Raw genomic sequence first — 20,752 nt, 5'->3', positions numbered from 1 at the left:
AATAAATAAATATAAAAAAAATAGTTAGGTTGTATTTGTAGTTCCACACTAATTCCAAGAGTGGAGAAAGAATGAGTCAAGCGTTGGTTCCTTTGAATGAACATTTTAGACCCCATTGTATGGTAGCTGATGACACTTCTCATATTTGACTGTCCTGGTGTCATTATGGAAAAAAAAAAAAGCAAGTTTTACAAGGTATTTGAAGTCTTTGTATTCTTTTCCCGAGACCTTTAAAATGTTGCCAAGCAAGCCATGTCCTTAAGGAGCTCTTGTTGATGTATGCCCTTCAGTCATCCACTGTCCTACCATGTCTGGATTCTCAGTGCTCAATGGCTTTGCAAAGAAGTTGATTGAGTCTCCTTACTAATCAGCTTCAAAAATTTATTCTACCTCATCTTTCATGAGACTAAAACATTGTCTGAGCGGCTTTGCATTATGTTGTCATAACAAACGTCCCGCAACCTTCGAAGGCCGAATGAAGTTGTTGCTATGGCTGGGTGTGCCAAGTTAAGCACAATTATATGGTTGGATGGGATTTTGTTTACTGTAATCAGTTCGCAGGGAATTTTGTGGGTTCTGACTTTTGTCTCTCCGTGTAGCTGCCGACGCTCAGCTAGCTGACAACTGATATTCTCCCCTTCCCCACTCCCTCTGTCAGCAGATTTATCTATGAACTGCCTTTGGGGAAAAAAAAGAGAAAGTTATGTCACATAACTGATTATAGAGAAAGGTTTCTGTAGGTTGCATTTAACCTGGCTTTCAGAGAGGATGTATGACCACAAAAAATGCTAAGTAAATGAGAGGACAGTTATGCTAATTAGCCTGATTTCATTATTTCCCATTGTATACATATATAAAAACAGCACCTGGTACTCAGTGAATGGTTATAATTATAACTTTTCAATTAAAACAGTGTTAAAAAAGATGAATAAAATTTTTAGGAGAGCAAAATAAAGGAAATCAATTTTTACCACTAAACATAGGGAAGACAAGAATTAAAACCAAAGCAGACACCTGGACCTGCACAGAAATCTTGGTGGAAGAGGAAGGAACGAGGCTCCCTGGACAGATGCTCTCTGAAGGAATGGGATCCCCCCTGTAGAACCTTCTGTCTGTAGTGTCGCATGCTCTCTCCTGTCCACGCATGCGCTGAGTACCTTTGAGGTGCTCGGCACTAAAGGCAACTCTTGGCCCTCAGGTGAACACGCTGCTATGCTTCCTCCAGGGATGGTGAGAAAGACGGGAGCTAACAGACCACCACACTGGGCCCGCTTCAGTTTTGGTAACAGGGCAGCGAGGTATTTGATGAACTTGTCTTAGATATTTTTTTTCTCTGTTTTTCTTTTTGCACCTTCAGGAGTTAAACCCAGATCCTCCTACATACTAGCATGCTCTGCCACTGAATTACACCCAGCTCCTTTGTTTTCTTCTTGAACTAGACAATGAAATTAACGATAAGGCTGATTTTTTTTTAAAAAATTGCTTTCTGCCAGAAATATTTGTGTGTAAATTAGTATACAATGTGGAGGTCAGATCTCTAGGACAGAATCACAGACGAGAGACAAGCACTTTAGGGTGTTCAGCAGGACAAAGTCTAAATAACTTTCAAAAGGCATTTGAAAAAAAAAACCAAAATAGAAACAACATCTTATGATCAAGAAGGATACTTATTAATACAGGGTGGGTGAATCTGGTCTTGGTAGTTTTTCCCATGTCTCTTCCAAACAGATCATAGGTAAGTCCGGCCACAGTTAGTATTTTGGGAAATTAACGATGTCAAAGGGTGATAAAGGGTTAATGTGAGAAGGAAAAACAGAAGTATTTGGATCAGCTGAGTTCAGTGCTATGTTCCCTAGGGGTGCAAGAAGATGCGGCTGTAGACCCCACAGGTCATTATCTCTGAGACCGCATGGAGAACCGAAAATGTCCCCAAAGACTAGGAAAGGACAAATATGCCCATCTTTGCAACAGAAGCGGGAGAACACGGATGTCTCTTGTAATTAAAGACCTTCAGATTATTGATCTTTGGGGGACAATGAGGAAGCACCAGCACACCATCAATTAGCCAGGGAACCCCGAGGCCGTAAAGAGCAGTCAGTGTGGCTCTGCGAAGAGAAAAGTCCTATAGACATTTCGTTTCTAATAGCAACAAAATAGGGGTCGTAGAGCAGGGGGAAATCTCCAGTGTAATCTCTTTCACTAGATAATGGGGGGAAGAGGAGAGTCTTGACCACATTGCCTTGACAAGCAGAACACAACTGGGTGCAATATTTGTGGATAATGAAGATGGGATGGGAATGATGGAGAGATTGAGTGATAGCCCAGCAGGGACTGGTCCCCAGGGCCAGTACTTTCAGCTCATTTATTGACATTCTGGACAAAGCAAATCAAGAATGTGCATATCAAATTTGTAGGTCCAGAGTTTGGTGTGGTTTCGATTTTCTGGAAAACAGCAATAAAGTTATGAATGACCCAGGACATTGGAAACATAAGCCTATCATAATTCGGGTTGAAATGTAATAAGAAAATGTGCTTGTAAAGACTCAAACCCAACGGTACAAATATAGGATGGGTAAGGAAGGGTGTTGGAGAAAAAAACATGTGGGGGTCAGAAGTGACCACAAGCAGAATGCGAGTTAGGAACTAACTGTGGTTACACGCAAGCCAGCAGCACTCTGGGGTGGAGTCATTCACTCTCTCGTTCAATTTTTTTTTAAAGAATGTTACTGAGCACTTGCTATGTATTTTTGTGTCTTTACATAGTCATTTATCCGTTATTAGTCAGAATGTTTTTGGAGCCTGAAAAATGAATTGGAAGAGAAAGCTGTCTCATTCACATAATCTAAAGTACTAGACAGACCTCTAAGACCAAAGTGAATGCCTATCACCCGAGTTAACCCCTACCCTGCATTTCCAGGCTCAGCTTTCCATCATTACTGTCCTTTGGGGTCCCCTGTCTCTAGACATGATGAATCGCTTTTCCCTCCCTAGCACCGCCCTGATTGCTGTCTCCTGGTTTCTGTTCGTGTGGTACTGAGGAAGGCATCTCAGTCTGGGGCACGCAGAGGAAGCCCCCTACCACTGAACCATATCCTCAGGCTCTTCTCTTACTTTGGTTTCTAGATAGGTGCTCAGTAACTTGCTTAGGCTGGCTTTGAATTCACTGTAACCCACATACGTCTTGAACTTGGGAGTCTTCCTGCCTCAGCCACAGTAGCCTTGCAGGTCTAGCCCCGGGTCTGGCTCTTTTACGGGACACCTACTGATGTGTCAGGGATCATGCGAGGTTGTTGGTGGCATTGAGATGAGTAAGATGTAGCTTCTCCTTTGTGGAACACACACGGCAGTGTGAGGGAGAAAGCTGTGAGCCAGTTGTCTAACCAGCCTAAGAAAGTCCATATGAAGATTGATAAAGATTGTGCTAGGTCTGGTGTGAGCTCAGGAGAGGCCGAAGCTGCCCTTCCAGCTGCTGCCTCCTTGCTTTGCTCTGTGTTCTCTCATTTAATTCCCCCTGCCCCCCGACTCTCTCCCTTCTCTGGCTTTTTTTTTCTCCATCGGATAAACTTAGCCTCCCCCCACCCATGGCTCAGCGCAGTGCCTCCTCTTCGGCAATGCCTTCCCTGATATGTCTAGGCAGAATTAGTAGCTGCTTTGTGCACGCTCCCATAGTGCAGTGTTTGTGCGGCTATCGGGCTCTGGTGTAACTCTGCCTGGTAGTGCCTTGATTTGTTTACAAGTCTGTCTCCCTCCCTTGACTGAACTCCTTGAGAGCAAGGGCCTTGACTTGCTCAGTTGATTTTCCTATAGCACCTCAAAGGGAGCCTGGCACCTCGTTGATGTTGCAAAAACATGTCTGTGAAGGATGGATGTGGGGGAGGGAGGTCTGGGCCTGGGTCTTGCTGGTATGGGGTCTGAGAGTCCTCTCCCCAGTCTGTCCTCACTGGCCAGTTCTCTTAAGGGCCTGCTAAAGGACCAAAAGGCAGCTGCTTTTCCAGGAAGTCCAGGACTTTTACTTTGTTGAGTAAGGCATGGAAGCCAAGGCATAGAGGGCAGGGGACACAAAGGAGTGACTGGTGATCACTGTGCGTCCAGGACTAATTAGACCACAATTTTCTGAATTGTTTTATGTTTTTTTAAAAAATAGAGGAGGCTTACTCTAAATTCTGCATTTCCAACTTCTTTTTTTAAAAGGAGAACATGTTTTGATAATGGTGTTTGTGCACCACGGTGGGCTAGCGCTGGCTGAGGTTACCCTCTTTGTATAGAAGGATGTCTATAGATTAGTGTGGTCTCTATTACTTTCACCATTTCTTTTACACTGAGGGTAACTCATAGATTTCTTCTTCATAAAACATTTAACTCAGTGGTGTTTAGCATATTGACAAGGTTTGTAACAGTTAGTACTAACATCCAGGCCTTTTAAATCACTCTGAAAAGCAGCCTTGCATTCACAGCCATCGTCCCCAGTCTTTCTGCCCCTTGTCCCCAGGCAGTCTGTCTCATTAATCTTGCTTGTTATAGATAGAACATATGAATGGAGCCCCATAATCTGTGATATTTTCTATGTGGCTTCTTTTGCTTAGTGTGATGTTCTCAGGGCTCATCGAGGCTGTAACATGGATCATTCTTCATTCACTTATATGGCTGACTAATTTTCCACCACATGGCTGTATTCTGTTTTGTTCACCTCCTTAGTAGCTAGTAAAGATTGGAGGTTGTTTAGATCCTTTGGTGTTTATGGATAGTGCTTATAGCTTATACCCATATGGGTGAACTCAGCCGCTTCTTACTTCTATCCCAGCTAGTTTGTTTCCACTGGTAGTGTGCTTCCCTTTTGATAATTGTGCTAGATATTGTGAGAGGTGGGAAACAGGTAAGACAGCAGAAAAGGTAGAAGAGGTATGTGTACTGGGCATCTAACGGTGAGAAGCAATGCCTAAAGAGGGGAAGCAGAAAGCTAGGTGGTCAAGTTTCCATAAGACAGCCTGCGAAGAAAGGAGGCAGAGAGCATGGATAGTCACTCAGTGGAATGGGAAGGGCTCCAGGCTAGGTATTGGGGTGTGGGCCTCTCCTTGTTTTTGGGTAATGTGACATTGTCAGGCCATTTCCTTGAAATGTGTGTCTTCATATATGGCCTGGACACAGAATTATTTAGCCTTATGGCCTTTCATGAGAACCCAATGATAACTTAGATGTGGCAGGTCTGAATAATATAATACACATATGTGAGATTAATGCACTTAGATAACTTCACACTCCCTGGAGGGACTCGTGAAGGTCATAGTTAAAGCAAGCATTATCCACGGGCAGCCTTCTTGTTGGAAGGACCCTCACTGCCACTCACTTCGCTTAGCAGGATGCTATTGACCATAATACTTCTTTTACTTCTCAAGCAAATAGGATTTTTCTCTCCTAGATACATGAGAAAGACCAATTAGGAAGGCCTGGACCTTGAGAAGGTAGGGGGTTTGAAGAGTTGGGTTTCGAAGCTCACTCGGGTCCCCAGGGATTAATAAATTAGTTATGGGCTAAGATGTTGTTGAAGCCTTTGCCTGTTTTGAATATCCAGTTGTGAACGGTATAGGTTTTGTACAGCATTTCTTATTTTTAAGAGAAGGGAGATGGCGTGATGGAGCACCTCAAGGGATGACTGGCCAGGAGCAGAGGTCTCCACAGGAAGGGGGAGGAGCTGGGTTGGAAGTGGTCTGAGGGAAACCTAGTATTGCTTTGGTTGTCTTAAGTGGAGAAGTGCTAGGAATCGTGAACATTTGCTATGTTCCTTACTCTCTGATGTTGATGTGCTTGCTTGTCTCCTCTTCATCTAAACCCTGTGAGGTGGGGTTTCCTGCACAAGAGGAGACAGAGGGCTGAACAATAACTCCCTTTGGCCACAAAACCATAGTTTCAAAGGGATACAAACCCCAGCCACACTAGCTATTCGTGTGCACCTTAAATAGCTAACTTCCTTTCACTCCCGAGGGGTGCCTAATACAAGAATGAGTCTGCTCACCACTTTCCCTGGCCCAAACCAGGACAAAGTCCCACATGGCAAAGGTAACCTTTAATGGTCAAGGCCGATAGCTCTGGATTTGATTTGGTAGAGCTGACAGAGGGTGGGCGTATGTGTGAAGAGGGTGGGGGCGGGGAACGCAGACACACTCATGGCTCCCCTCTTCACCTTTTATAAGCAAGTGCTAAAAGAAACATTTAAGAAATTGAGTTTTTACAGGGTGACTAATACACTAATCCCCTATAGGGATAAACTGGGGCCTGGGCTACCTTTGCTCCTAGAAACACAGGCCCCAGCAGGATATAATACCTGGTTTCTCCTAGACTTATTACATAAAAAATGTGTTACAGGTGCAGAAAAATTCCAATCTGGTGAAAGGTTGTTAGAGAAGGAGACCAAAAATAGAGGCAGGCTCAGGTTTCCACACAGATCCAAGTGGAAAATTCACCCCCGCTGACTGGCGCATTCCTGCTTGATGTCATTCCCACCAAACCCTCTCCCTTCTCCCCCCCCCCCCCGTCTTTCCCACCTCCCAAGCAGGTCTTGTGCTGGACAGGAAATGGAGAGTGAGACTCTTAGGGTTGGTAGCCAAACACTGAAGACCAGAGACATAATTCTATCAGGAGCGGGCTTTGACAACTCAACATGAAGGCTGAAGTAGTCTTTGGTGGTCCTAGGATGGCTAGACATGGGGCAATAAGGAGCCTCACTCTCCTCTTTCAAAGCCTGGGGGCCGTAAGGCATCCATCCCCATGTGGGTCTGTGTGGAGCAGGGCTCTCCTTCCCTCTTACTCAGACTGGATGGATTTGTAGCTATACATCCCATCGTGGCTCAGTACAGATGCCGCCCCCAGCTTCTCTACCCAATTCTATCTGATAAATTCTATACACTCAGTGGATTTTTTAAAAAAAAAATGAAAGAAAGAAAAAGAAGCAGCTTGAAGTTCATGTCACACGCGAGTCTGTGCGCCATGTGGGTAGCCAGGCTTGTGGCTAGTGCTGTTATCTAGCCCGGGTCTGCATGTGAGTTGCTCTGGCTTGAAGTTTGGTAGTTACTGGGAGCTCTTGTCTTCCGCCTTCACGAAAATCCTAAGTCAGTATTGACTAAGTCTCTCCCTTGTATCACGGAATGTAACTGACAGCTGAAAGAACCTCCCCCCGCCCCATCAGATGATCTTGAGTTGAACTCTCAGTTTTGGCATTTTGTCGCTATGTGGCTAATTGCCATATAATTCTGTGGCCTTCATCTTCTGAGCCTAATGCAGTGTCTGGTCCCTTCTTTCAGAAAAAGAATATAGGGCTGGTGCGATGGCTGAGCAGGGCAAGGTGCTTGCCTCCAAGCCTGAGGTCAGTCCTGGGACCCTCAAGGTAAAAGGAGGGAGGCAATCCTTACAATTTGTCCTCTGACCTCCACGTGGGCACTGTGGCATACTCCCTCTCCCTCATAAAGGGACACTACAGAGAAAGAACATAAACGGGTTTAAATATCAATTGCTGGGTGCCTTGAAAAGGAATTGCCCAAGTGAAGGACAAAATGGGGCCAAAGCTTCATTAATTGTACTCATTCAGCCTCTGTGCCACCCTGTGTCGCGTAACTTCTTTGAGACCCATTCCTAAAATGGACTTAATTGTGTCTCGCTGTCTTGTGGGTATTAGGAAGAACAACCAAGTATAAATACATGTGTGCGATGCCGCACCCCTGGTACTGTACTCTCCATCCTGGTACTGAGCTAATTTAGCCTCTGCAGGTGGTCTCAGTTCTTCTCACTGGCTCATCAATGTTCAAGCCTGAATCTGAATTGTACTCCATACATTTTGCATTTTGATTGCTTGTTTCCCTGACTGGTAGAGTCTTGCAGGGCTATGGGGCCTTCAGGAGATAGGACCCAACTGTGAGAGTCTTTGGAGGTTATTGGTCTCACCTAGTCCCTGGTTCTGGCCACTCCCTGCTTCCTGGTTTGTGACAACACGAGCAGCTGTTGTGTCAGGCTTCTTGCACCCTGGCTGAGTCACTGTACCATGCGTTTCCATGCCATGTTGTGATGGACTGTAACATTCTGAAACTCTGAACCGGAACAAACCTTCTCCCCTCATGTTGTTTCTCTGGGTGATATTTTGGTCATAGTCATGGGAAAGTGACTCAGACAATTGTCAGGGTATTTTCAGAGTACCTACTCTCCGGATTGCTTGATCAGTTCCATGCATAGATGGAAATCAATGAAAGTAACCCACAACATCGTTGCTATCTGTGGAATCTCAGGACTCGAACCGCATCACCATACATGTGAATGGCTCTTGGCGTATTGTATTAGAGCTGCTGTAAATATCTTAGAACCCAAATATCCAAAAATTGAAAAAAAATCCTACATACCTGAATGGTAATTAGTAAAATATCTAAGGCTGTTGGCTCTTCAGGAGTTGATAGGGACTTCCTCTGGCTCTGCAGTTTTGAGATCTGCATCCATTTGCCATTAAAAAAGGAATAAAGCATCTCCACTTCTCTGATGGTGACTATGAGGATGTTGCCATGGCGATCTTTAATGGGCTCATAGTAAAGTCTTCCCAAGTTGTGCGTTCCAAGTAAATTCTAGAAACCAACAGATTGCTGGTAGCTTAATTGATAATTGTAAAACAGAACAACAAAAACCACAACACAAGACACTGAAAACTGCCGGAATTCTGAGGGGCTCTTCGCGCTTTGCAGATGGAGACCTAACGTAGGTGGCCTTGCAGCAATGTGCTTAACAAAAAGCTCAAAGAAAAGTCTCCACTGTGAGCCTGCAGAGGTTATAGCAAGAGGTACAGACGTTATATTTTTTTAAGCAAATTCAATATCTGTAAATATCTTTTGCCCACATAGACACACCAGCACGTAAACCTCAGTGACCAGCACTTGAAGAGAATCCCAGATGTTTTAAAGAAAAATGTCTGACATTTCAAGTATGCTACTTGTGGAGTTTTCAAGAGATCTACAGTAAGCTAGTATGAGGCGGGGTTGTTTAAAATGAAGAAGTGAATTGACAATGTAGCACATTGTACGAGGTCCCCTGATGACTGTGCACTCCTTGCAAGGTTCTTTAATCAGGAGGTCGGCCTGGCTTGACTTATCTGCATCTCAGGGAGCTCTGTTTACTGAAAGGTTTGTTGAAATTGCTTAGACACGCTGTCAACAGAGGCAGACAATACTTTTAGAAAACTCAGATGGATGAGGCCTTAAATATGAAGGCGCGGAGGCAGGACTCATTAAAAGAAAGAGGAATTGTATAAATAGGAAAGGGGGTGAAGATCTCTAGAGCCAAGAGTGTTAGATGATTAGAATCAAATCCCATACAAACCATTGCAGAGTTCGCGTATGTGTGTGCATGTGTATGCGTGTGCATGTGTGTGCGTGAACTCACATGAATGACGATGTGATGACGTGCTTGTGTGAGAGCTGGTGTAGCACTGGAATTTGTAAAAATGACAAGGTTGACCTAAAAATAAACAAGCCAGCTGGTTAGTATTCAAATCGCAAACCCTGAAGTGTTTGCTCATTGATTGGTGACTGTGTCTTAAGCCTTTTTTTTTTTTCTCCTTACCAAAACCAGACATGGAACGAGTAAGGAACTTTATAAGTAATTATGGACAAGATTCATTTGGTAAGATTAATTTTTAAGTGACCTAATCACTCAAAATTTTCTTTTCTAACAAATTACTCGTAAATCATAAACCCTTCTTTGGTAAGATTTTTAGTCTACATCTCTGTAGCGCTATGGTTTTATATAAACACTTTATTATATGAGCAGTTGTGCCTGTGAACTGCCATACCAAAACAAACAGGAGGGCAAGGACTGGGGTGGCTGGTTTGTAGTAAGTGACAGTCTTTATAATGTAGTCCATTCCAAGCCACCTAGGATATGACAATACGCTTCCAAAGTTGAAGATTTAACAGTTGGTTTCCCGAGCCAGTAACGAGCTGGTTCTAGCACACCACAGCTATTAAGACTCTTGCATACAGGTGTTGAGTCTCAGGACTGGCTACCATTCATTAACTATTAGACTGTTTCCTTTCTCTGGTCCCTAGCTTCACCATCTTAAATGAAAGGCCCTTACAGTTGAGGCACCACTTTGGCTAAGGCTTACCTCATAGAGTATCCAGGGGATTAAATCAAGCAACGCATGAAAACACTTTTTACAGACACTCAAGCTTGCTTCCCTGTTGAATATGGAATTTTAAAAATATGTTGTAATTCAAATCCCCTCCTGGTCTCCACCTATATTTTCTAGACCCAGCCCAGTTCCAGATCCTCCGGGAAGACATTTCTAACTCTGTTATGATCTGAATATTCGATAGTCCCCCAACAGGCTCATTGAGAGGTGACTAGACCATGAGGATCTGATCAGTGTATTCTTCCATTGAGAGATTCATAATTTGATGGCATTTTTGGAGGTAATGAAAACTAGGAAATGAGGCAGGGCGGGGACGTAAGTTACTGAGAATATTCATTCGGAGGGTATAGTGTATCCCCGGCTCTTCATGGTTTTTGTGCTTTTTGGTCACTATGAGGTAGCAGCTCTCTCTGCACATGTAAATGTTGTCATGATATTGTCAGACCAAGTAGCAGGACTAGTCAAACTGGGCAGAGGCCTTTGAAACTGTGAGGCAAAACAATGTTCTTTCCCTCTGTAGAGTGTTTATTTTGGGTGGGTCAGAGTGACAGAAAAGCTACCTATTAGAATCTCAGGTAGAATTCACCATCCTTTCTTTTCTGTTCTCGTCTTGTGCACAAAATTCTTAGGATGCATCTGACTGTACTCCGTGCAACTGAAATACCTGTTGTGAGACATGGCTCTTTTCTTTCTGTGTCTCTAGGTCTTTTCACAGTGCATAGGAAGAGCTCAGTAATAGCTGAGTTACCAAACATATTCCTTAGTACACAGCACATAATTTATAATTGATAATACTGAAGTGGCCATTTTAATAAAGTTATGAGTAAAGCCAACTTATGATGGCTTTCTCTCAGATTCAAAAATGTTTTCTTTCCTTTCTTTCTTCCTTCCTCCCTTTGTTTCCTTCTCCCTCCCTCCTCTTCTCTCCCTCCTTTCCTCCCCTCCTCTTATAGCCCTTGCTGGCCTAGAACTTGCTATGTAGACCAGGCTGGCCTTGAACTCACAGGCCTACCTCTGCCTCCAGCGTGCTCTGATTAAAGGTACATGCTACCAGACCCAGCTGGATAGATTTTCTAACAAGTTGAATAAGAAAGCACTAAAACCTTCCTGGTATTCTTCCTTGATATAAAAATGGTTTGGATAGTTAGCTTTGGGGGAGGGGTTCCTTTGGACCCGAAAAGAGGAATAGATGGTGGTAATACCTGTAATGCTATGTTAGGAAACTTGGGCCCTAATGATCCTATGTGGTAAAGTGGGAGGAGACCTGTGAGATGTTTAGCACAGCCAGAAGACCTAAGTGAGCTGCAGTGAGCTGTAGCCGGGAGGCACCATTCTTAGTGACTTTATTTAGTTTGAGATGGCATGAAACGTTAAGGAAGCCCAGAGGGGAGAAGAAAGACAAGGAAGTGACACAGTGCCAAACATTGCTCTGAATGAAGAGTGAAGGTCGTGTGGGAGAGACTGACTTAACTCTGAGTCCAGAGAGAGACTCCCCGAGGAAGTACAGACACCAAGCTGAGACCTAAGGGCTGTGTAGGAATTAGTAAGGCAAAGAAGTGAAAGAAGAGAGGATGCTAAGCCGAACGTGGCATGGAAGTTAGCAGAGGAGACGGAGAAAGACAGATCGGAAGCTGTGCGAAGACCAGGAGAGGATGGCAGTTTGGAAGCCAAAGATTGTGTAAGTTTCAAGAAGCAGAACAGGACCAGCTGCAGCAAATCCTGCTAGGTGTCGGGAGCGAAGAGGGCTCACCAGTGTTCATTGGATTTAGTGACACTGAAGACGTGGGCGGGATGGAGAAAAGTTTCATCAAGGCATGCTACAGTATTTGGGGGTTCTCTTAAAGACTACAAAAGTAGGTGTAAAAGCGGATATTTATTTAGAATGAAAAACAAAAATCCTCTCTTTCCCTTCGTTCCTCTGCCAATACTGGAGAGGTGTGGTATAGAGCTGGTATATAGGTGTGGTATAGAGCTGGTATATAGACATGGTATAGAGCTGGTATAAAGGCATGGTATAGAGCTGGTATATAGACATGGTATAGAGCTGGTATAAAGGCATGGTATAGAGCTGGCATATATGTGGTATAGAGCTGGTATATAGGCGTGGTATAGAGCTGGTATATAGGCATGGTATAGAGCTGGCATATATGTGGTATAGAGCTGGTATATAGGCATGGTATAGAGCTGGTATAAAGGCATGGTATAGAGCTGGCATATATGTGGTATAGAGCTGGTATATAGGCGTGGTATAGAGCTGGTATATAGGCATGGTATAGAGCTGGTATAAAGGCATGGTATAGAGCTGCTATATAGGCATGGTATAGAGCTGGTATAAAGGCATGGTATAGAGCTGGTATATAGGCATGGTATAGAGCTGGTATATAGGCATGGTATAGAGCTGGTATATAGGCGTGGTATAGAGTTGGTATAAAGGCATGGTATAGAGCTGGTATATAGACATGGTATGGAGCTGGTATATAGGCATGGTATGGAGCTGGTATAAAGGCGTGGTATAGAGCTGGTATAAAGGCATGGTATAGAGCTGGTATAAAGGCGTGGTATGGAGCTGCTATATAGGCATGGTATAGAGCTGGTATAAAGGCATGGTATAGAGCTGGTATATAGGCATGGTATAGAGCTGGTATATAGGCATGGTATAGAGCTGGTATATAGGCGTGGTATAGAGTTGGTATAAAGGCATGGTATAGAGCTGGTATATAGGCATGGTATAGAGCTGGTATATAGGCATGGTATAGAGCTGGTATATAGGCGTGGTATAGAGTTGGTATAAAGGCATGGTATAGAGCTGGTATAAAGGCATGGTATAGAGCTGGTATAAAGGCATGGTATAGAGCTGGTATATAGGCGTGGTATAGAGCTGGTATATAGGCATGGTATAGAGCTGGTATATAGGTGTGGTATAGAGCTGGTATAATAAAGGCGTGGTATAGAGCTGGTATATAGGCGTGGTATAGAGCTGGTATAAAGGCATGGTATAGAGGTGATGAGATAATGAGAGGGTTGGTGGCGAAAGGGGATATAAGTAATTCTTCCAAGAAAGTTAGTGTGAGGAATGAAAAATGATTATTTGGTAACTGAAAGGTTATGTGATGGAACTTTAGGCATGGGGTTAGCTTGAAGATGAGTTTTTTTAAAGGTTTTATTCTTTATTACCTTGAATTATGTATATATGTCTCTGTGAGGGTTTGTATACACGGATGTAATGCCCATGGAAGGCAGAGGTGATGGATCCGCCTGAAACTTGAGTTACAGGTGGTTGTGAGCCACCTGATGTGGACTTAGGGAACAAACTCAGGTCTTCTGCATTAAAAGCAGTACGTGTTCTTAATCACTGCAGCACCTCTCCAGCCTGAGATGTGTGTTATCAATGAAGGTAGAAGAGATGAGGTTCAGAGCATGCACGGAGGGGCAAGCCTTTAGTTGGGAGGGTGAGGCTGTCTAAACTGTTGGAACAGGGGCATAAAAGAGAAGGTGAGTGTCTGGGCCAGCCTTGGAAATTCGGTGGTGGAAAACCATTTCCATCTCTTGGAAAATTAGTGACCCTGTCACCGTCACCGTCACCGTCGTCAGGATGGAGAGTGTGGGCAATGGGAAGGGTGTGGGCGAATGAAGAAGGTTTTTAAATACTTGCTTTATAGTGTGAGAGAGCAGTTCCCACAGAAATGCAGCGGAGTTGTTAGACGGCATCCTGGGTGAGAATGGTACCTGTGTGTGGAGGAGAAAAACTGCCAGGCCTTTTCAGGCATCGGTGTTGCTTCCTTCCAGAAATCCAGGTGAAACTACTTCAGCATAGACATTGAGCTAGGCTTAGTTTTTTTTTTCTAAGAGAAAAATCTAGAATATTTTCAAGGAGCGATTGTGATGAATCATGGAATCTCAGCTGGATAAGGAGGGAAACACAGTCTCAAAGGATGGTGGGATGAGAAGTTTGGAGTGGGAAGTGAGGCAGTCCAAGAGGGTTGTGGTGGGGGTTGGGCAGGTCCACACTGGCTGTTGAGGTATCCCTCAGCATCTGACTGTATAGCTAGCAACAGCCTGTCCTCAGGTTGCCAAGGACATGCAAGTGCTCAAGGAAGATTCCAACTAAACACAACCAAGAGTTTAGCATGAAATTCCAAGGTGGGTCAGTCTGTGGTCAGGCATATCCCAGCTGGATGGTGAGCAGGGGGAGGGGCTGAGCCTCTTGGGAACTTCTTTCTCTTAAAGAAAAAAACAGTCTGGAAGAAGGTGGCATAGCCCAATCAAGTGGGTGGGTTGGTGATGGAAGGATGTGCTCTGTATTTAGCTCCAGCCTTATGGCCCAGCTCCAAAACCTCCTCTTGGAGTTGTAGGCGGAGATTCTCAATTAAGAGTGAGTTGTAATGAAGAACACTACTAAAATGTGAAGCCACTGAGGATACAAGACAGGTGATGGTCTATGCCGCGGAGTATAATACAGAGGGGCAAACTTAACCTTTCCTAGCAACCTGTCATTGTTATGCATTTTATGCGATATTTTGCTTGTGCAATGACAAATAAAGTTTGCCTGAGGATCAGAGTGTGTTAGTCATAGAGGCCAGACAGTGGTGGCACACACCTTTAATCCCAGCCCTCAGGAGGCAGAGGTAGAGGAGTCTCTGTGAGTTCAAGGCCACCCTGGGCTTCCTGAGATTGATCCAGTCTCAAAGAGAAACAGAACCAGGTGGTGGTAGTTCACACCATTAATCCCAGTACTTGGGAGCCACATGCCTTTAATCCTAACACTAGGGAGGTGGACACAGGAAGGGTTATGGCTGGGCAGAGATAGGAATATAAGGCAGGAGGAGTCAGGAGCTCAAGGCATTCAGTCTGAGAACTTGTAGAGACAGGATACCCCATTCAGTCTGAGGGTTTCCTAGAGATGAGAACTAGTGGCTGGCTGCTCCCCCTAATATCTGACTCTGGGTTTTTATGATGAAGACCAATTAGTATTCACGTAACATTCTTGGAATTGTAGGTGGAGATGCAGCTGGAGGCGTTTTATGAACCTTTTTTATACCATGGTTGATATGGGTCTGCTGTCCAAATATAGTGCAGTTTCCCATTATGCAAATTTCTAGAGATTATGATAGACAGCTTCGTAAGGAGATACACATCGCTGGCACAGGCTCAAGGTTCTCTTAAGAACCCCAGCTTCATATGCAAGCCTCGGCTTTTCAGAAGCAGCACTCCAGGGAGCTGCTCGGACCCCCATTACTCTCTGTTCCCTTCATCTGCTCAAGCTCCCCTTATTCTACAGATGATAGATGTGAGCCCTTGAAGAACTGAGCTGGCCGATTAGTATCAAATGGAGAACTCCAATCTTCCCACTCCCTCTTTAGGATTCCATATCAAAGACCAACATGAGCAGGCACATTGTCAAAGTGTCCAAGAAGCCTTCCTGTGGCCAGAGATCTGAAAGAGGAGGAAGCCCATCCTTCTCTTTTTTTCAGGTAAGATTAGTGACTCAGTTCAAATTTGAAGACACTTTCCTTAAGGGGTCTGAGCTCAAGCCTGGTCCCTCACCTGCAGCTGGGCGGTCGCAGCAAGCATCTTCTGCCTAGTTTGCAGTACTGTGGATGAGGACATGGAGATGGGCACGCTTTGTCTTAGCCACCTTATGTCTTCCCACATACAAGACAGCTGCAAAAGAAGTCACGAGGTCATATCATCATCCAAGCCAGTGAATGATTTAGGTCGTGGCATCAAAGCAAGGCAAGAGAAGGAAACCTGACCCCCCCGCCCCCCGATATTTGTACTCCAGTCCATTTTCAGATACAGATGAAACCACGTTTTGATCTCTGTCCAATTGGAAAAAGATCTGAATGCTAATGAAACAGTCAGATCTACATTTTAGTCTCTGCCAAATGAACCCATAACTCTGAAGAGCGGAGACACAATCTGACAGGATACACGCGTCTTTGCTTTGAAAATGGAGTGGAGATACTACTTCAGACTCAGGGAAAAAAATGACACAGGGCACGCTGGGGCCATAAAGGATCTTGAGATAATTTACTCCCACCCCAAAACTTTGATCGTGAGAGACCCCCTCAACTAAAGTTTCAGAGATTTATGTGCAGTAACCCTGGTGCGAAATAGGGAAAAAATGAAACAGGAACTCAGTGTACCTTCGTGAACCACAGAAAGTCTTGTGTAATAGAACCGGCGTGAGAGTCATCTATCTCAACAATTGGTATTTGATCTTCATTGGTGACTAACATATTGTCTTTATAATAAAATATAACGGCTATGTAGAGTCCTCTACAAAGAAAAAGAGAGAAAAGAACAAGTCTTCAACTGCTTGCTTTACCAAAGAAGTCTTATGAGATTATACATAATTACATATACATATATACATATATGTATATATGATTAAATATGTATATATATAATTAGTTCATTTTAGACATGGTGCAAGCTGAATTGAAAATATACCTGAGAACATATTTTTGCTCTGTCTCATAAATTTACTGGCTAGAATTCAAGATTGGTATCTTGCCCAAATTCTCAAGAGAATTCATTCTTTTAATAAAAATACAGAATTTATACTTGGTTTCCACTTAGAACCCATCTAGTTCATTCCTCAGATGCTAGAACTTCCTAGAAGAAGTGTTTAGGACCCACCGTTTCAAGGTCTTCACAAATTTGTTTGAGGAATGGAAGAGGTGCTTCAGGCTCCTTGACACCGACTGCTTGCGGCCCGTGGTTTGCAGTTTTGAACTTTCTGGAATGTAGAAAGAAGCTGCAGTGCAAAGTCCATCTGACAGGTCAACATTTCTGCTTTGCCTTCCTCTCTACCTCCTGGCCTTCCTGTGTCCCTGTGTGTCACTTATCAATCTCCAGCTTGTTGTTTCTTCAAGAAACTTGTATTTATTGGGATATCAGTTGCTATGGCCTGAAATGGAAGCGCCCCTAATAGGCCCATGTTTTGAATCTTTGGTCTCCAGTTAGTGGAGCCTGTTTATGGGGAATGGTGGTTTGGAGGCTTTGGGAGGTGAGGCCTGGCTGGTGGAGGCAGGTTACTGGGGCCAGGCCCTTGGGGGTGTATTGTCTATTTTCTCTCTTACTTTTCCCCGCCCCAAAGAGTGACTGACAATTGTTGTTATGCACCCCCGCTTCCATGATGTATGAGAGCCTTCGCCACCAATGGGCGAAGATCATGCCTTCCTCCTCTAAGTGGTTTCTGCCTGGCCTTTTGTCGAAGCTGTGTAAGAGTAATTAATACCCTAGTAAGTGACTCAGTTAATGAACAACTCTTCACAAATGTTGAGGTGAGCAGTATTGATATCCCAGGGAAACCACTTCAGGTCTTCAGTTTATACTCTCAGGGTAAGCACTTTCCTATCATGTAAGATGAAACGAAAGGCAACCAATTCCTTTTCCTCTTCCCCCTTTACCACCTGGCTTTTTAATCGACACCGTTTCTCACAGCTTTCAAAGTTCCCCTTGTTAGTTTATATATCCAATTAAATCTTTGCCTTTTAGGGCTAATATATCACATTATGAAAGATCTGGAGAATATAAACAGAAAACCAAAAGAACAAATTTACCCAACTCAACCCACCACTTCATATAACCACAATTAGCATCCTAAGACAGTCTTTTCTAGTATATGTGTTGACTTATGAGAGTATCTGTAGGTAGTAGAGAGGCAATCCTCAACAGATAAATCCACAACACAGTCTCTGCTTAGGGAACATCACAGAAGAGGGGACGGAAAGATTGTAAGAGCCACAGTACCAGGAAGTCTATTTTAGAAATGACTGCATAAACAAAACAGGAACAACAACAACATCAATAAACATGTTAACATGGAAAGAGGGAAATTTCTCGAGGCCCCATCCCTAGAGAAAGACCTCCGGGAAACTAGTGATTGCTAGGAGAAGTATAATTCGCCTCTCCCAGGGAGGAGACCCCTTATTGATAGTCCAGTGCTGAGTGGTCAGCCTTAGAATTTTATACACACCAAAACAAAATGGATTTGGCAGGTTGTAGTTATATATGCACATACATATGCATATATATATATATATACACACATACATGTGTATATGTAACTAATTGAAGATGTTTTTAATTTGAGGAGGGGCATGGGAAGAATTCAAGGAAGGATAGCAGAGAGGAGCTAGAGGGAGTAAAGGGGGGAGGAAAGTAATGTAAGTCTATTTCATTTAAAAAAACAAGAAAAAAAAACCAAAAAAAGTACGTATGTAGGGATAGGTCTCAGTATTACCTTTATTGCATAGATAAAGGGATTGACTGGAACTGAGAAACAGATGGATTGTCTAAAATAGCAAAGCCTGGTACCCAAAGAGACTAAATAAATCATTTTTGGGAAAGTGGCTGTATGTGTCTTCTGTAGATGTGAGTGTGAGCATGTTGTCTACATTTTCTTCCCCATTTATAAACTAGAGCTTTCCCTGATAGCTGTAGTAGAATCCCCAGATGTCTGCAAAAAGTGTTTGTAAGCAATGCTCCATGAAGTTGGGCAAGATGCTCACCTCTGTCCCTTATTCTGTTGTATGTAGTGAAGGGGAGCTGAGGTTATTAGTGTCATTTCTGAGTTTTGGTGGGCTTGTTTCCAGGAAAAGAACAGAAGGCCCAGCACTGCTGTTGGACAGAGAAGCCTGGGGTGCAGTAGCATTTCATTTACATCTTAATAAGTAAGGCTTGCTTGAAGATCAGAAAAGTAAAACAACCACACCTGTCAGCTTTGCAGACCAGGCAACAATGATACACACCTTTAATCTCAGTAGCATGTCTATCTTGCCATAGAAACTAGGTGGTAGTGGTACACGCCCTTAATCCCAGAACTAGTGAGGATTATAAGACAGGAGCAGACATCTCTCAGTCTCATTTTGAGATTCCTGGAGGCAGGATCATCATTTCTGGACTGAGGTCAAGGTAAGAGCCAGCCTGCTTTGCTTTTCTGATCTTTAGGCAAGCCTCATTTATTAAAATACAAATGAAATGCCACTACATTTCCCCTTTTTGTCTAAAATATCACAACTATAATTCTTGCTTGATAACTGTTTTATATATGTAATTTTATTAAGTTAAAGCTAAAATCTTCCTTTTTAATTAGACAGAAAAGGGGAGATGATATGGGATGCCCTTCTTTATGTGTGTTGTTTTTATTGGTTGATGAATAAAGCTGTTTTAGCCAATGGCTTAGCCGAGTAAAACCAGGAGGGAAATACAAACAGAGATATATATAGAGAGAGTAGGTAGAGTCAAAGAGACACCATGTAGCAGCCAAAGGAGAAAGATGCCAGAAAATTACCATTAAGCCACAGCCTCATGGTTATACATAGATTAATAGAAATGAGTTAATTTAACATGTAAGAGCTAGCTAGGAATACACCTGAGCCATTGACTAAACAATGCTATAATTAATATAGCCTCTGTGTGTTTCTTTGGGACTGAATGGCTGCCGGACAAAGTGGGACAGACACCTCTCTTTACACTGGGAGGATGGGCCATGGTAGAGGCCCACCCAGTATGGCTCTGCCTATGATCCTATAGGAGTAATTGGCTGACATGTGTATTTATATCAGCTTCAGACATGACACTAGTAATAATTGTTCCTGGAAAAGAAAGGTAAAATGATTTCTGTTTCTGATTTGAACATGAGTTTGGATGCTGGAGAACAGTGCTGTTGCTCAAGGCTGGGAGTCAGCATAGTCATCACTTGCCACTCTGTCTAAACCTTACCAAAATTAGAATAAGCAGTGAAGGAAATGGATTCTATAAGGGCAAATCAATGGGACAGAAGACAGCAGTAAGAAAGTAAGAAAGATGAGGCATAAATGCCCCAGTGAACCACTGAGAAGTAGCCTGGTCCACTTCATAGGCTCCATGGCTACCAGAAGGGGGAGGGGACACATATGTGGTGTGGGAAGTCCTTCTGTCTATGTGTTGCTTGGATTGGTTAATGAATAAAAAACTTCTTTGAGTCTATAGCGGAGCAGGGTGGGGAGGAACAGAGCTAGGTGGGGAGGACTGGAACGAATGCTGGGAGAAAGAAGGGCCGAGTCAGAGAGCCACCATGGAGCCGCCGGAGATAGACATGCTAAAACTTTGCTGGTAGGCCATGACCTCATGGTGATATACAGATTAATAGAAATGGGTTAAATTAATATGTAAGAGTTAGCCAATAAGAAGCTAGAGCAAGCCAGGCGGTGGTGGTGCACGCCTTTAATCCCAGCACTCGGGAGGCAGAGGCAGGCAGATCTCTGTGAGTTCGAGGCCAACGTGGTCTAGAAGAGCTAGTTCAAGGACAGGAACCAAAAGCTACAGAGAAACCCTGTCTCAAAAATCCCCCCCCCCCAAAAAAAAGAAGAAGAAGAAGAAGAAGAAGAAGAAGAAGCAGCAGCAGCAGCAGCAGCAGCAGCAGCAGCAGCAGCAGCAGCAGCAGCAGCAGCAGCAGCAGCAGCAGCAGCAGCAGCAGCAGCAGCAGCTGCTAGAGGAAATGGGCCAAGCAGTGATTTAATTAATACAGTTTCTGTGTGATTATTTCCAGTCTAAGCTAGCTGGACAGCCGGGAACAAACAAGCAGCCTCCTTCCAACACATA

At 43.7% G+C, this 20,752-nt stretch overlaps 1 protein-coding gene across 1 annotated transcript in view; it reads right to left on the bottom strand.

Annotated features, from left to right (window-relative positions):
• Positions 1-20,752, bottom strand: part of Ankfn1 (ankyrin repeat and fibronectin type III domain containing 1) — a 371,750-nt gene that overhangs the window by 38,449 nt on the left and 312,549 nt on the right. Inside the window, exons 11-14 of the mRNA XM_075991135.1 lie at positions 16,802-16,901; positions 16,306-16,438; positions 15,704-15,820; positions 8,382-8,597 (exon numbers count right to left, since the gene is read on the bottom strand). Of these exons, the coding sequence (XP_075847250.1) occupies positions 8,382-8,597; positions 15,704-15,820; positions 16,306-16,438; positions 16,802-16,901 (566 nt within the window). The remainder of the gene's footprint in view (positions 1-8,381; positions 8,598-15,703; positions 15,821-16,305; positions 16,439-16,801; positions 16,902-20,752) is intronic.

This window comes from Microtus pennsylvanicus, chromosome 11, assembly GCF_037038515.1.
Source record: "Microtus pennsylvanicus isolate mMicPen1 chromosome 11, mMicPen1.hap1, whole genome shotgun sequence".
Classification (NCBI taxonomy): domain Eukaryota; kingdom Metazoa; phylum Chordata; class Mammalia; order Rodentia; family Cricetidae; genus Microtus; species Microtus pennsylvanicus.
The sequence above is the reverse complement of the archived record's forward strand: the minus strand, read 5'-3'. Positions and strand labels throughout refer to the sequence as shown.